This window comes from Microcaecilia unicolor, chromosome 6 (assembly GCF_901765095.1).
Source record: "Microcaecilia unicolor chromosome 6, aMicUni1.1, whole genome shotgun sequence".
NCBI classification, from domain to species: Eukaryota; Metazoa; Chordata; class Amphibia; order Gymnophiona; family Siphonopidae; genus Microcaecilia; species Microcaecilia unicolor.
In genome coordinates, this window is record NC_044036.1 from 37,910,825 (window position 1) to 37,922,996 (window position 12,172).

At 42.6% G+C, this 12,172-nt stretch overlaps 1 protein-coding gene across 4 annotated transcripts in view; it reads left to right on the forward strand.

Moving 5' to 3' along the window:
• NFIA (nuclear factor I A) overlaps window positions 1-12,172 on the forward strand; it is a 649,330-nt gene that overhangs the window by 513,666 nt on the left and 123,492 nt on the right. For 2 of the 4 annotated variants that reach the window (XM_030206347.1, XM_030206349.1), the window contains one exon: window positions 2,560-2,738. In XM_030206347.1, coding sequence (XP_030062207.1) covers window positions 2,560-2,738 — 179 coding nt within the window. The remainder of the gene's footprint in view (window positions 1-2,559; window positions 2,739-12,172) is intronic. The other 2 variants (XM_030206348.1, XM_030206350.1) reach the window with 1 other exon arrangement.

Consider the following 12,172-nt stretch of genomic DNA (forward strand, 5'->3'; position numbering starts at 1 on the left):
CTCCTTGTGGCACCTTTGCAGAATGGCTGCCGTGACATCTCAGCTGAATATCGGCCAGGCCTGCATAAGCTGCAGCAGCCTGCCCGCCCCAAATTGGCCCCCAATATTCAGTGCCAGTGCCTGGACATGGCTTGGCACTGAATATCGGGGGATAATTTAACTGGCAATGATCAGCGTTTAAAAAAACGCTGACCGCCGCTGGCTGAATATTGGGGGGGGGGGGGGGGGTTGTTTCTTTCTCTGTAACTTCACCAGGATTTGTCCCTACCTTTCTGAACACACTACCAAAAATCCCTTATACACAGTTTCATCACCTCCCCTTCTATTTGTTCAAAATTCTGCTGCACGACTCACCTTCCCTCAGTGTCGCTACACTCACATAACCCCTCACCTCAAGTCACTCCGTTGGCCCCCTATCCATTTCCGTATACAGTTCAAACTCTTTTTATGGATTTACAAGTGCATGCATTCTGCAGATCCTCAGTATCACTTCCTACACCCCTCCCCAGGAACTCTAATCGGCAGGTAAGTCATTCTTATATATATCAATCTCCTCCACTGCCAACACCAGACTCCATTCCTTCTACCTTGCTGCACAGTAGGCCTGGAATAGACTTCCTGAGTCGGCACAAAAGCTCACCTTTTTGAGGCTGCTTTTAACTCTTAACTCCTTATTCATCTGTTCAATAACCACTCCTTAATCACATATTTGTCTGTTTTGAATATATTGTAAAGTCTATTGAGAAGGGACTGTCTCTTACATGTTTGTGTACAGTGCTGTGTATGTGTACCAGCACTATAGAAATGATAAGTAGTAGTGAAGACCAGAGGCCAATGGGCTATGGCACACGGCTCTAGAACAAGCGGAATCAGTTATTTTTTCACCTAAGTGTGTGATGTCGTCAAAATTTAGCACCCTAGGCAGTGGCCTACATTGAGGCTTATTTTCAAAGCACTTAGCCTCCCAAAGTTCCATAGAAACCTATGGAACTTAGCCTCCCAAAGTGCTTTGAAAATATGCCTCATTGTGTACTCCTAAATCTGGGCATGGAGTCACGTTTTACAACACTCTCTGAGCTGGAATTGTGCTGGTTACCTGTTTTCTTTTATGACTGATTTAATAGCGCTGTTAAAAATGATAATTTTTCAGCATCCAAGTCCAAGTAGGGTTAACCATCTCCTCATGGCTTAGAAGTAAGGCTGTCTCCAATCTGTTATATGATCCCTCAGTTTGTTTTCTTTTTCTTTTTTTTTTTTTTTTAAATCTCTGGGAAGTGATGATCATATCCATTAGTAGGACTTGTTTTATGAATAATTTGTTACTCGCACCAGCTACTACAAGTCAACAGTGAAAGGAACAGACAAGAGCCATCTTCATAATCAAACAATTGCATGCAGACAGCATTACAATAATCTTTAACTGTTCTGTGCCATAACGAAGAAAACACAGAAAGGGTGCCAGTAATCTAATATAACATGCAACAGATGTGGCTCACAATTGCACAGCCCCAGTAGAAGAATTATTATAATATTGATATGACTGTGACAGTCCCTCACACATTATCCATTCAGTTCTAAAGCAAAAAGCCTTAGCAGTCTCAAGTGAACTTCAGGAAAACCAGAGTTACATGAGCCTTCAAATATTTATTTATGCTTGCCTGAAGCAAGGAGAACCATTATTTCCCTCTACCCATCACAAGGAATATAAAATTATAATGATATTGAAGGCCTTCTTGTTCCCAGACTCCCACACCCATGTGCTACAGAAAGGAATCTGCGGTGGGTCATGGCTCCATGGAGGTCTGAAATGGTGGGTCTCATTGTTTCATGAATTAAAATATAGATTCCCCAGGTTAAAGGGGGATATAAGGAAACACGCTTCATGTGGTTTAGAGTTTCTTGGTAGGTTGGCAATATAATTCTAATTCCTTTGCTATGGAAGGAGGTCGGGTTTTTTTTGTTTTTAATAGAGATTTGACATATTAAAAGCTTTAGCCGAATTGTGAATTTAAGCTCCACATACTTTTTTATATGACCTCTGTCCATCTACAAGCTTATGTTCATCTCCTGAAGGGCAAACATATTGTTCACATGGGATTCACTAAATGGCACTAAAATTTGGGCACTGAAAAAAGTGTGCACTGAGCACTATTCTATAAATTTCACCATGAGTCGAGCACCGTTTATAGAGTGGTGTAAAGTACCGAGATGATTTTAATTTTTGCTAAATCTTGTCAGGCTTCCTCATTTTCACACCACTGAGGGAAACAACAGGACAGTTTCCCAAGCAGGGGGAGAGTAATTACCCTTTTTTTTCTGGGAAAACTGGCGTGGAGAAGAATCAGGTATCTAAAGGAGTGAAGGCAGTTGATGGAGAAGGGGACAGAAGAATCGAACCAGTTTCTCCTATAAGAAACATTGATAAGATCCTTCAAATTTGAATTCATAGATTTTATAGTCTTTTTCTAAAACTAACTAAGGAACTATTTCATTACAAATGTATTCATAAGCTGTTGACTTGTATTTTAAACTATTGTATTTTTTTTTTCTTTCCTGTAGCAAGTCCACATGCAACACCATCGACCCTTCACTTTCCAACATCACCTATTATTCAACAGCCCGGGCCATACTTCTCCCACCCAGCAATCCGCTATCATCCTCAGGAGACTCTGAAAGAGTTTGTCCAACTTGTCTGTCCCGATGCTGGCCAGCAGGCTGGACAGGTGGGGTTCCTAAATGTAAGAAAACATTTTAAATTAATTTACAAATGGTTGTTAACATATGCAGTGGCAAGAAGATACCATATAATGTTTTTGGTAATATGTAAATATTCCTAGAATCCAAGGAAAATCTTTCCCTTTCTTTTTTTTTATTAATTTGTTGAGCAGGAAAGATAAATTAAGATTCCTGGAGGAAAAGGGAAATATGAAGTGAATTTAAGGGATCTAGCAGACTAAATAAAGACGTCTAGATCAACATCTATGAACGTTTACCAGGGCTAAATGGCTGAATTAGTTGATCTAATTTTGGGTGGAATTAATTGAGGGAGAGAAGTTAGACACCTAGCATTGATTTTCAGCACTAGCGAGATAATTTTAAGAGGCGACACCAAGTTAAAATGCCTTATAAGATGCCTGTGTTATGGCTATTTTATGCATGTACAAGTGGCCATCTACTTGTCTTAGTATTACTAACGTACCAGCGTATTTTTCAAGTATATGTATAAATTATAGCATTCTATCATCTTCCCACATTCTTATGTGCTGTGCCCAATTTTTACCCCTGTGCATGCCTCTCGACAATGTTCATGCCAACTTTTCAAAGCATTCACTTTTGTGCCGTTGCTGTTGTATAAGAGGTCATTGATGCATGTATGTGACCATGTCGTCATTTAAATGACTAAAATACACTCAAGTAGGTATGTATTATACACATCCCCTTATAAATTTATCCTCCAGATGTTCAACTTAGGAGCACAGAGTTGGAAGTACAGATAGCTGGTCTAAACAAAGCCAACTCTGTATGTGCCTGAAGCTGGAAATTGCCCCTTCCCCCCCCCCCCCCCCCCCCCCCGCAGATGATAAAGCAGATGAATTGTACCCCCAGGCCCTCCCTACCTTCTCGTCCATTGACTTGTAGAAATGTTGACGCCTGATTCCCAGCCAGAGCAATGCTGGATACTAGATCACTAGGTGGTAAAGTTGTGTCTCCCTAGTGGTTCAGCAGTAGGATCTTTTGTGGGGGGAGGGGCAATTGTTTTCAGACATCAGATGAGCCAGGTTGCTCCTCAACTCTTTTTGAATAAAATATTGGGTGGAAGGGAGGGAGGATCTGGGAATTAGGAAGAACACTTTATTTAAAAAGCAAGGCACAAGATAGATTTGCATACAGTGGAGGTAGTGTATGCAGATCTCTTTCATGCATATTCATTCATGTGGATATCCTGAAAACCTGACTGGCTTGGTGTGTCCCAGGACAAGTTACATAGCCACTGGGGGCCTGAGCCCCTCCCATTTGGGTTTGGGCCCCCCCAAGGTCTCCTGGTTTGGCTGGTGGGGGTCCCCAAGCCCCACCAGCAGAAGCTTTCTTTGCAGCGATATTTGCTGCCTGCCCTGCTTTCCCCCTCCCCTGGGTGCATGCTTGTTTTTAGTGAAATTGAGCATGTGTAAGCTTGGTGCTTGCTCAGTTTCACTAAAAACGAGCATGTGCGCTGGAGTGGGAAAGCAGGGCAGGTAGCGCGGTGGTGAATATCACTGCAGAAAAGCTTCCGCTGGTTGTGCTTGGGGACCCCCACCAGCCCAGGTAGGTGGGGTTACAGTGGGGGTCGACAGCAGCAGGGAGTCGGGGTAAAATGTGCCTCCCCCACTTTCAGCTCATGCCCCTCTCAAATCGAGGTCTGTCTACGCCTCTGCCCAGGACTGGACTGAGAACCCCTGGTCTAAGAGGACAGTTCCATAATTTGGTACCTCTATTTAGGTGCACCAGCTTTGTAATGGCATCTGTGCTGCCAGACACTGTTAGGGAATAGTAGGATAACCTTGAATTGACGTGCTTAAATTGAAATATGACACTAAAACAATGACCATGTATAGATGAGCCTAAGTGCGTAAATTAAAGTGTCCTATAAGTTATGTGTGCAAGTTAGAGACACGCCCGTAGGCCACCTGTGCTCCACCCACATTCACATCCCCTTGCAGTTACACGCTATAGCACTTAGGTGTGATCTTATAGAACAACGCCTAGTGCACTAATGCACATAACCAGGGTCATAGCTAGGTGGGGCCACGGGGGCATGGGCCCCCGCAGATTTAGAGCTGGCCCCCCTGCTTTCACCCCTCCGCCACCGACCCTCCCCTCCCACATTCGACTTCCCCCCCTCCCGCCACCACCAACCCTCCCCCGCCGTCAGGTACCTTTGCTGGCGGGGGTCCCCAACCCCTGCCAGGTGAAATCTTCTTCAGCACCGGTCTCCAGCGCGTTGCTGATCTGGATTCTGTTTCTGTGAGTCCTGACGTCCTGCACATACGTGCAGGACACCAGGACTCACAGAAACAGAATCCAGGTCAGCGAATGCGCCAGACTCGGAGACCGGCGCTGAAGGGGACTTCGGCTGGCGGGGGTTGGGGACCCTTGGCGGCGGTGGGAGGGGGGTCGAAAGGGACGGGGGCGATGCCGCCGGGGGGGGGGGGTCACAAGTGGCAGAGGGGTCGGCGGCACCGGAGGGGCTAAATGTGCCCCCTCATCTCTGGCTCTGGACCCCTCTCCCACTGAAGTCTGGCTACGCCCCCTGCACATAACTGCCAATTTTGGTGCCTCTGATGCACACAAGTGGCATGTACATATAGGCACCAACTTATACAATCGCCTTTAAATTTGTACTGGAGGAAATGAAGGATTTGAACAAAATCACAAGGAGCAGCTTCAGGAGTTGAACCAAGCTTCCTTGGTTGTCAACCTGATGCTGTAATCATTAGGCTACTCCTCCACTATTGGTCCAGTTGTAGACGCCCCCCCCCCTCCCCCAATGATCTATAGAGAGTTATCCTGTATACATTTCTGCTGTTCTGTACAAAACGTTAACATATGCAGTGACAGAACTGTAAGCTTACCTTTTAGATTCTATGCAGAGAGCTTGATCGTCACCTCATTATCACTTCGCTAATCTGGCTACTACTGCCTTCAGTCCAATATAGACACAAATGAATTACACCTACAGTTCACGGAGTGCTTTCTAGTTTTGAAATGTAGGTGGCAAGAAAATCAGAGTTAAGATTAGTAAGAAGACATACTTCTTTGGTTATTTATGGTATATTATAAAATGCTGTGAGAGTTCAGGTCACCATTCTGATTCATCTTTCTGTAGCAGTCAGCTTATGACCTTTGTTTAAGAACTCACGCTGTGTTCAATATATATACAGAATATCTCATTTTGCATATCCCAGGCCTCACTGGTTTGAATAATGTCTGCAATATGATAGCAGATGCATATCTGTCTAGACAACAGATCAATATACTGTTTTCCTTCTGTTTTTCTTCGCCTTTGCTTCTTTGAAACAATTGTTTGCTGCTGGGCACGGTAAGCACACTGTCAACACTCGAGAAAAGATGGTCCAGAGAAAGGTGGTTTTATTCTATGGCCGGCATGGCCTTGAGAAACCACAGCAATAATTATGCTGGAAACACAGGGTGCTATAAACCTGGGTGCTCCTTTACTAATCTGTGGTAGGATTTGCACTTACTGCATGTTAAGAGCGAAAACTAACCTACTCAATATTCAGCCGTCAGCAGTGAGTGTTATTTTTGAAACCCTGACCATTGTGGGCAGAATAAGACCCCGATATTCAATGCTGGTCCATGTCTGGTTACTGACACTGAATAATCAGGGCTGAGCAAACTGTTTCTTGCCACCAGGACTGACCAATATTCAGTTAGGACCCACATAAGGAGATGTTAAGTCCTTTCCTCCCTCTCCCCTACCCAGATGAACAGAGGCCCCTATTCCCCTCCCCTCCCCCCCCCCCCAGAACAAGGCCCTCCCTTCTTCCATTCCCCCCAATGGCAAGGATCCCTTGCTAGCCCTCCACCCCCAACTCTTGTAGGCTCCCCCCCCTGGGTCTACCGTTGCACTCATTAGTAGTCCAGTGGTCTTCAGCACAGGAGTGATGCCCAGTCATTCCTGCCTAGGCTGGCTCCCTCATCAAAATGGCTGCCATGACCTCTAGCAGCAGTCTCACAAGAACTGTCCAGGAGCCTCCTAGACCACTAGGGGTAGGCCCAAGTTCCATGGGGGTTGGGGAGGGAGTTCATTTGGTGAATGGGGTTTATGAGTGGGAGGAGGACTTCTGATAAGAGTTCAGGGTCTTATGCAGCGGGGGTTGGGGCTTCTGATTGGGGGCTCGGGGGCCTTGTGAGTGCATGGGGGGGGGGGGGTTTCTGATGCTGATCGAGGTGAGGGGCCAGCTCTGCAATCCCTTTAAGATACAGCCTGGAAGCATTAGGCTGCTCTTTAAGAACCAGTGCTCCCAGGCCACTGGAATAGCGCTGCTTGCAAGGTGGATTGCAAGCAGCATGAGAGTCAGCAAGGTATAGAGATACTACAGGCCAGTGATTCGCATGGTAAATCAAGGTGCATTAATGTTGGAATGTATTGTATTTTTACATGCATTGCCTGTCACCTATTATTTCTCTGTGATTACTCTGTGACCTCTGATGTGAATTACTTAGAGAGGTCACACTGCTATGCAACTTCCTGTGGGGGTTAGATGCAGCACATGCAGCACATGGAGCACATGGAGCTCATGATCTCTCCTAACCTGAGAGGATCTATGGTGGTGTGAGCATCCATTACCATCTAAGCACATGGAAGGAGCTGATAATACAAATGTATAATAATATGTATATATAAGCCTGTCTGATTATAATCTAACTACAAACTGTGAGTAAACAGATGTTTTGTTACTTCAACTTTAAAGTGACTCAGCAGTGAATTATTCAGGGGTGAATGAGAGAGAGATGAAGAAAGAAATTAACATTTCTAAAGCTGAAGCTGTGTGTACTAAGATCTGCTAATTATTTACTACAAATAATCCAACAAAAGGGTTATGGGCCCAGGGTCCAGGAATTGAAAAAGAAGAGAAATATTACCAGGCAGAAAAAAAGGCCACATTTTTTTTTCTCTTAAGTTTTAAAGGAAAGATTCAGTCTGTCTCTCTCTCCCCCCCACACAGCAGACAGAAGGCTAAGAAAATGGCTGAGGGAAGAAATTCACCATTTTTCTATTCTCTCAAGGTGCCTAGATTAACTGAGTTTAATTATCAGCAGTGGGAATTAAGATTCATATGTTTCCTTCGAGCAAAAAGATTAGATATATGCTTAGACCAAGACAGAACAGCTGAAAATATGGCTGAATGGGACAATGCAAACTATTATGTGAAGTGCATGCTTTTGGAAGCTCTCTCAGAGAAACAAGCCATATTAGTGGAGGGAAAAGATACACCAAAGGACATTTTATATAAACTGAGAACTATGTATGCAACTACATATGCAAAGCAGCAACCAATTTGGCTGGCAGAGTTGAATGAAACCAAATTAAGGGATAAAAGTAAATGTAATGATCACATTATGCATCTTATGTCTTCATTTCAAAAGCTAGAACTTTCTGGAATTCCCATGTGTGATGCATTGAAAAGAGCATTTCTTTTTACCTCACTATCAAAGAAGTTTGATGTTTTTAGGTCTGTAAATGAGGCCATTGAAGGGCAATCTTTTGAACAGACAACATTAAAACTAAGGCAGGAATGCATAATAAATGATTCTGAGGAGATGTGTTCTCAAAGCAAGTCAGAGAGAAATGAAACAAATTTCTTGGCAAAGAACAGAGGAAGGCGGAGCTATGGGAAAACTCCACCCAAGGGCAAGCTGATTTGCTACTCATGTGGAAAGGAGGGACATGTATCTAAATGGTGTAAGGAAACACAAAACACTCCCTCTAGCTCACCTAAGCCAATGGAACTAAAGAATTCTCAAACCAGGAAATGTATGAAGGACAAAGATAAACACAAGGGCTTTCTAATGGCAGAAAAATCTTTGACTATGGTAAATAATAATTCAAATGAAAGTACTTGGATTTTGGATTCAGGGAGCACATGCCATTTAACCAATTGTAAGAATTTCTTTCAGGAAATGTGTCCAGAGGAAGGTATTCTTAAAACTGCAAACGCAGGGACTGCTAAGATCCAAGCAAAAGGTATTGGATTCTTAAAATGCAAAGTGTCTAATGAAGTTAAAGAAATTCCTGTAAGTGATGTCTTGTATATTCCCCAAGCAGTTTGCAATATGCTTAGTGTATCTACATTAGATAAGAAGGGATTTGTGATTCATTTTGAAAACAGTAAGTGCACAATCTCTAAAAATGATGAAGTGTATGCTGAAGCTTTTATGCATAATGATGTTTATAAACTGAGCATTTCAGGTGAAGCCTCACATATGGCGCAAGTAAGGAAGAATGATGGTAAATGTAGTCTGGAAATCTGGCACCGCCGCCTGGGACATCGTGATTCTAAGGTGATCCAGGATCTTTACAGTAAGCAACTGGCCACCGGCATTCAGATAAGTGCAGATGCTGGTAAAATGGAGAAATGCATAGACTGTGTTACTCAAAAAGGTGTAAGACCCTCATTTCCTGCATACACAGGAAATAGGAGTAATAAAGTGCTGGACTTAATACACAGTGACTTATGTGGACCGTTTAATATCCCATCATTGGGAAATAACAGATTTGTGCTAATATTCTTGGATGATTTCTCTAGATATTGTGTGGCCTATTTGCTGAAAGAGAAAAGTCAAGTCACAGACATGCTGAAGAAATACGTAGCCATGGTGAGCAATAAATTTGAAAGAAAACCAAAGGTTCTTCAGACCGACAATGGTGGTGAGTTCACTTCACAAAGCGTGCGCACATTTCTAGAACAAGAAGGCATTCAACATATCACAACAGTAGCTTATACACCAGAGCAAAATTCTGTTGCAGAGAGAAAATTTAGGTCACTTGTGGAAATGACCAGATGTATGCTGTCAGATAGCAATCTCCCTAAAAGACTATGGGGGGAAGCCATTCTCACAGCAGTGTACCTACAAAACAGAATGCCAACTAAAGGCGCTGAGCGCACACCACATGAGACATGGCATGGTAGGAAGCCAAACCTGTCACACATAAGAACATTTGGAAGTACAGCATATGCTCATGTACCAAAGCAAAGAAGGCATAAGCTGGATTCCACAACAGAAAGGGGCATTTTAGTTGGCTATACTCCAGGACACAAAGGATATAGAATTTTGAATCTGAAAACTGGCATTGTTGGCATAAGACATGTTACATATTTTGATGAAAACAAAAGGGTTGATAAAGGCTGGATTATCCCAGATGAGCCTTATCATCCAGAATATGAAACTAGAACCATAATAGACATGCCAGTGTATATAAATGCCATACCAAGGCAGATGTCTGAAAGCAACTCATCTGTATCTAACGACGAACAGGCAGAGGAAGCAGACACAGAAAGGATCATTGAAGAAGACAGTACAGTTGGAGAAGGGGAATCAATTGGAGAAGGACTCTCAGATTTAGAGGATGCGGAAAGGTCAGACCAACCTGTTGTCAGACGCTCATCCAGGGAAAACAAAGGTGTTCCACCCCCAAGACTGTCTTACCTAACAAAGTCAGCAGAAGCTCAAGAGCCCTTAACATGGGATGAGATTGAGAAAATGCCAGCAGAAGAAGCTGCTGAATGGCATAAAGCTGCACAAGAAGAAATTGATGCATTGGATAAAAATAATACTTGGATTCTTACAAAATTACCTCCTGGCAAGAAAGCTATAGGATGCAAATGGGTATTCAAGTTAAAAAGGAATGCACAAGGAAAAGTGGAAAGGTATAAAGCCAGATTAGTGGCAAAGGGATATCTTCAAAAATATGGAGAAGATTTTGATGAAGTGTTTGCACCTGTAGTGAAACACACGACAATTAGAACACTTCTGAGCATTGCAGTCTCAAAAGGCATGCAAGTCAAACACATTGATGTGAAAACAGCGTTTCTTCACGGAGATATAACTGAAGACTTGTACATGGAACAGCCAACAGGTTTCATAAATACAAAACAAAGACAGCTAGTGTGTAAATTAAACAAAGGTCTTTGTGGATTAAAGCAAAGTGCAGAATGTTGGAATGATAAATTGCATGAAATATTGACAAATTTAGGATTTAAGCAAGGTGAAGCAGATAAATGCTTATACACTAGGTGCACAAATGGACAATATGCATACATTTTAGCTTTTGTTGATGATCTGCTCATTGCAAGCAAAAGTGAGCAAGAGTACAAGGACATTGTAAAGTGTTTAAACCACAATGTTGAGATAAAAGAACTTGGTAATGTGTCATACTATCTTGGTATAGAAATTGAGAAACAAAATGATGGTTCTTATCTTCTAAGCCAGAAGCAGAAAATAAATGAGCTTATTGAAAGTTTAGGTATGCAAGATGCCCAAGTTGTAAGCACTCCCATGATCACTGATTTTCTGAAGGATGAAACAGTAAGAGAACCTTTACCAGATAACATCCAATATAGATCAGCCATAGGTAAGCTTTTATATCTAGCTACCACATACAGGGCTGATATAGCAAATGCAGTAGGAATTTTGAGCAGAAGGGTCAGCTCACCTACCAAATCAGATTGGACTGCAGTTAAAAGGATGGTAAGGTATTTAAAGGGTACCATTGATTGTAAATTAAAGATTTCAGCCAATAGTAATCCAAAACTAATATGTTACTGTGATTCAGATTGGGCAGGGGATCATTCTGATTATAAATCCACAAGTGGATATGTGTTTATGTATGGAAATGTACAAATTTCATGGGCCAGTCATAAACAAAGTATTGTGAGTTTGTCTTCTATAGAAGCTGAATATGTGACCGTATCGGAAGCGTGCAGAGAACTGATGTGGATTGAAAAACTTATGCTGGATTTTGGTATAGCTGAAAAGAGACCAATCCAGATAATGGAAGATAATCAGAGCTGCATCCGACTGTCACAGAATGACAAGGTTCAGTCACGCACCAAGCACATCGCAACGAAATACCACAACGTGCGAGAGTTGGCGAAAGAAGGGGTCATCAGTCTACACTATTGTCACACCAGTGAGATGACAGCTGACATCATGACCAAACCGTTACCCAGAGAACATTTTGTGAATCTGCGTATAAAGCTTGGACTTTGTATGAATAAATAATTGCATGACAGTTATGCATGAGAAGGGGTTTGTTGGAATGTATTGTATTTTTACATGCATTGCCTGTCACCTATTATTTCTCTGTGATTACTCTGTGACCTCTGATGTGAATTACTTAGAGAGGTCACACTGCTATGCAACTTCCTGTGGGGGTTAGATGCAGCACATGCAGCACATGGAGCACATGGAGCTCATGATCTCTCCTAACCTGAGAGGATCTATGGTGGTGTGAGCATCCATTACCATCTAAGCACATGGAAGGAGCTGATAATACAAATGTATAATAATATGTATATATAAGCCTGTCTGATTATAATCTAACTACAAACTGTGAGTAAACAGATGTTTTGTTACTTCAACTTTAAAGTGACTCAGCAGTGAATTATTC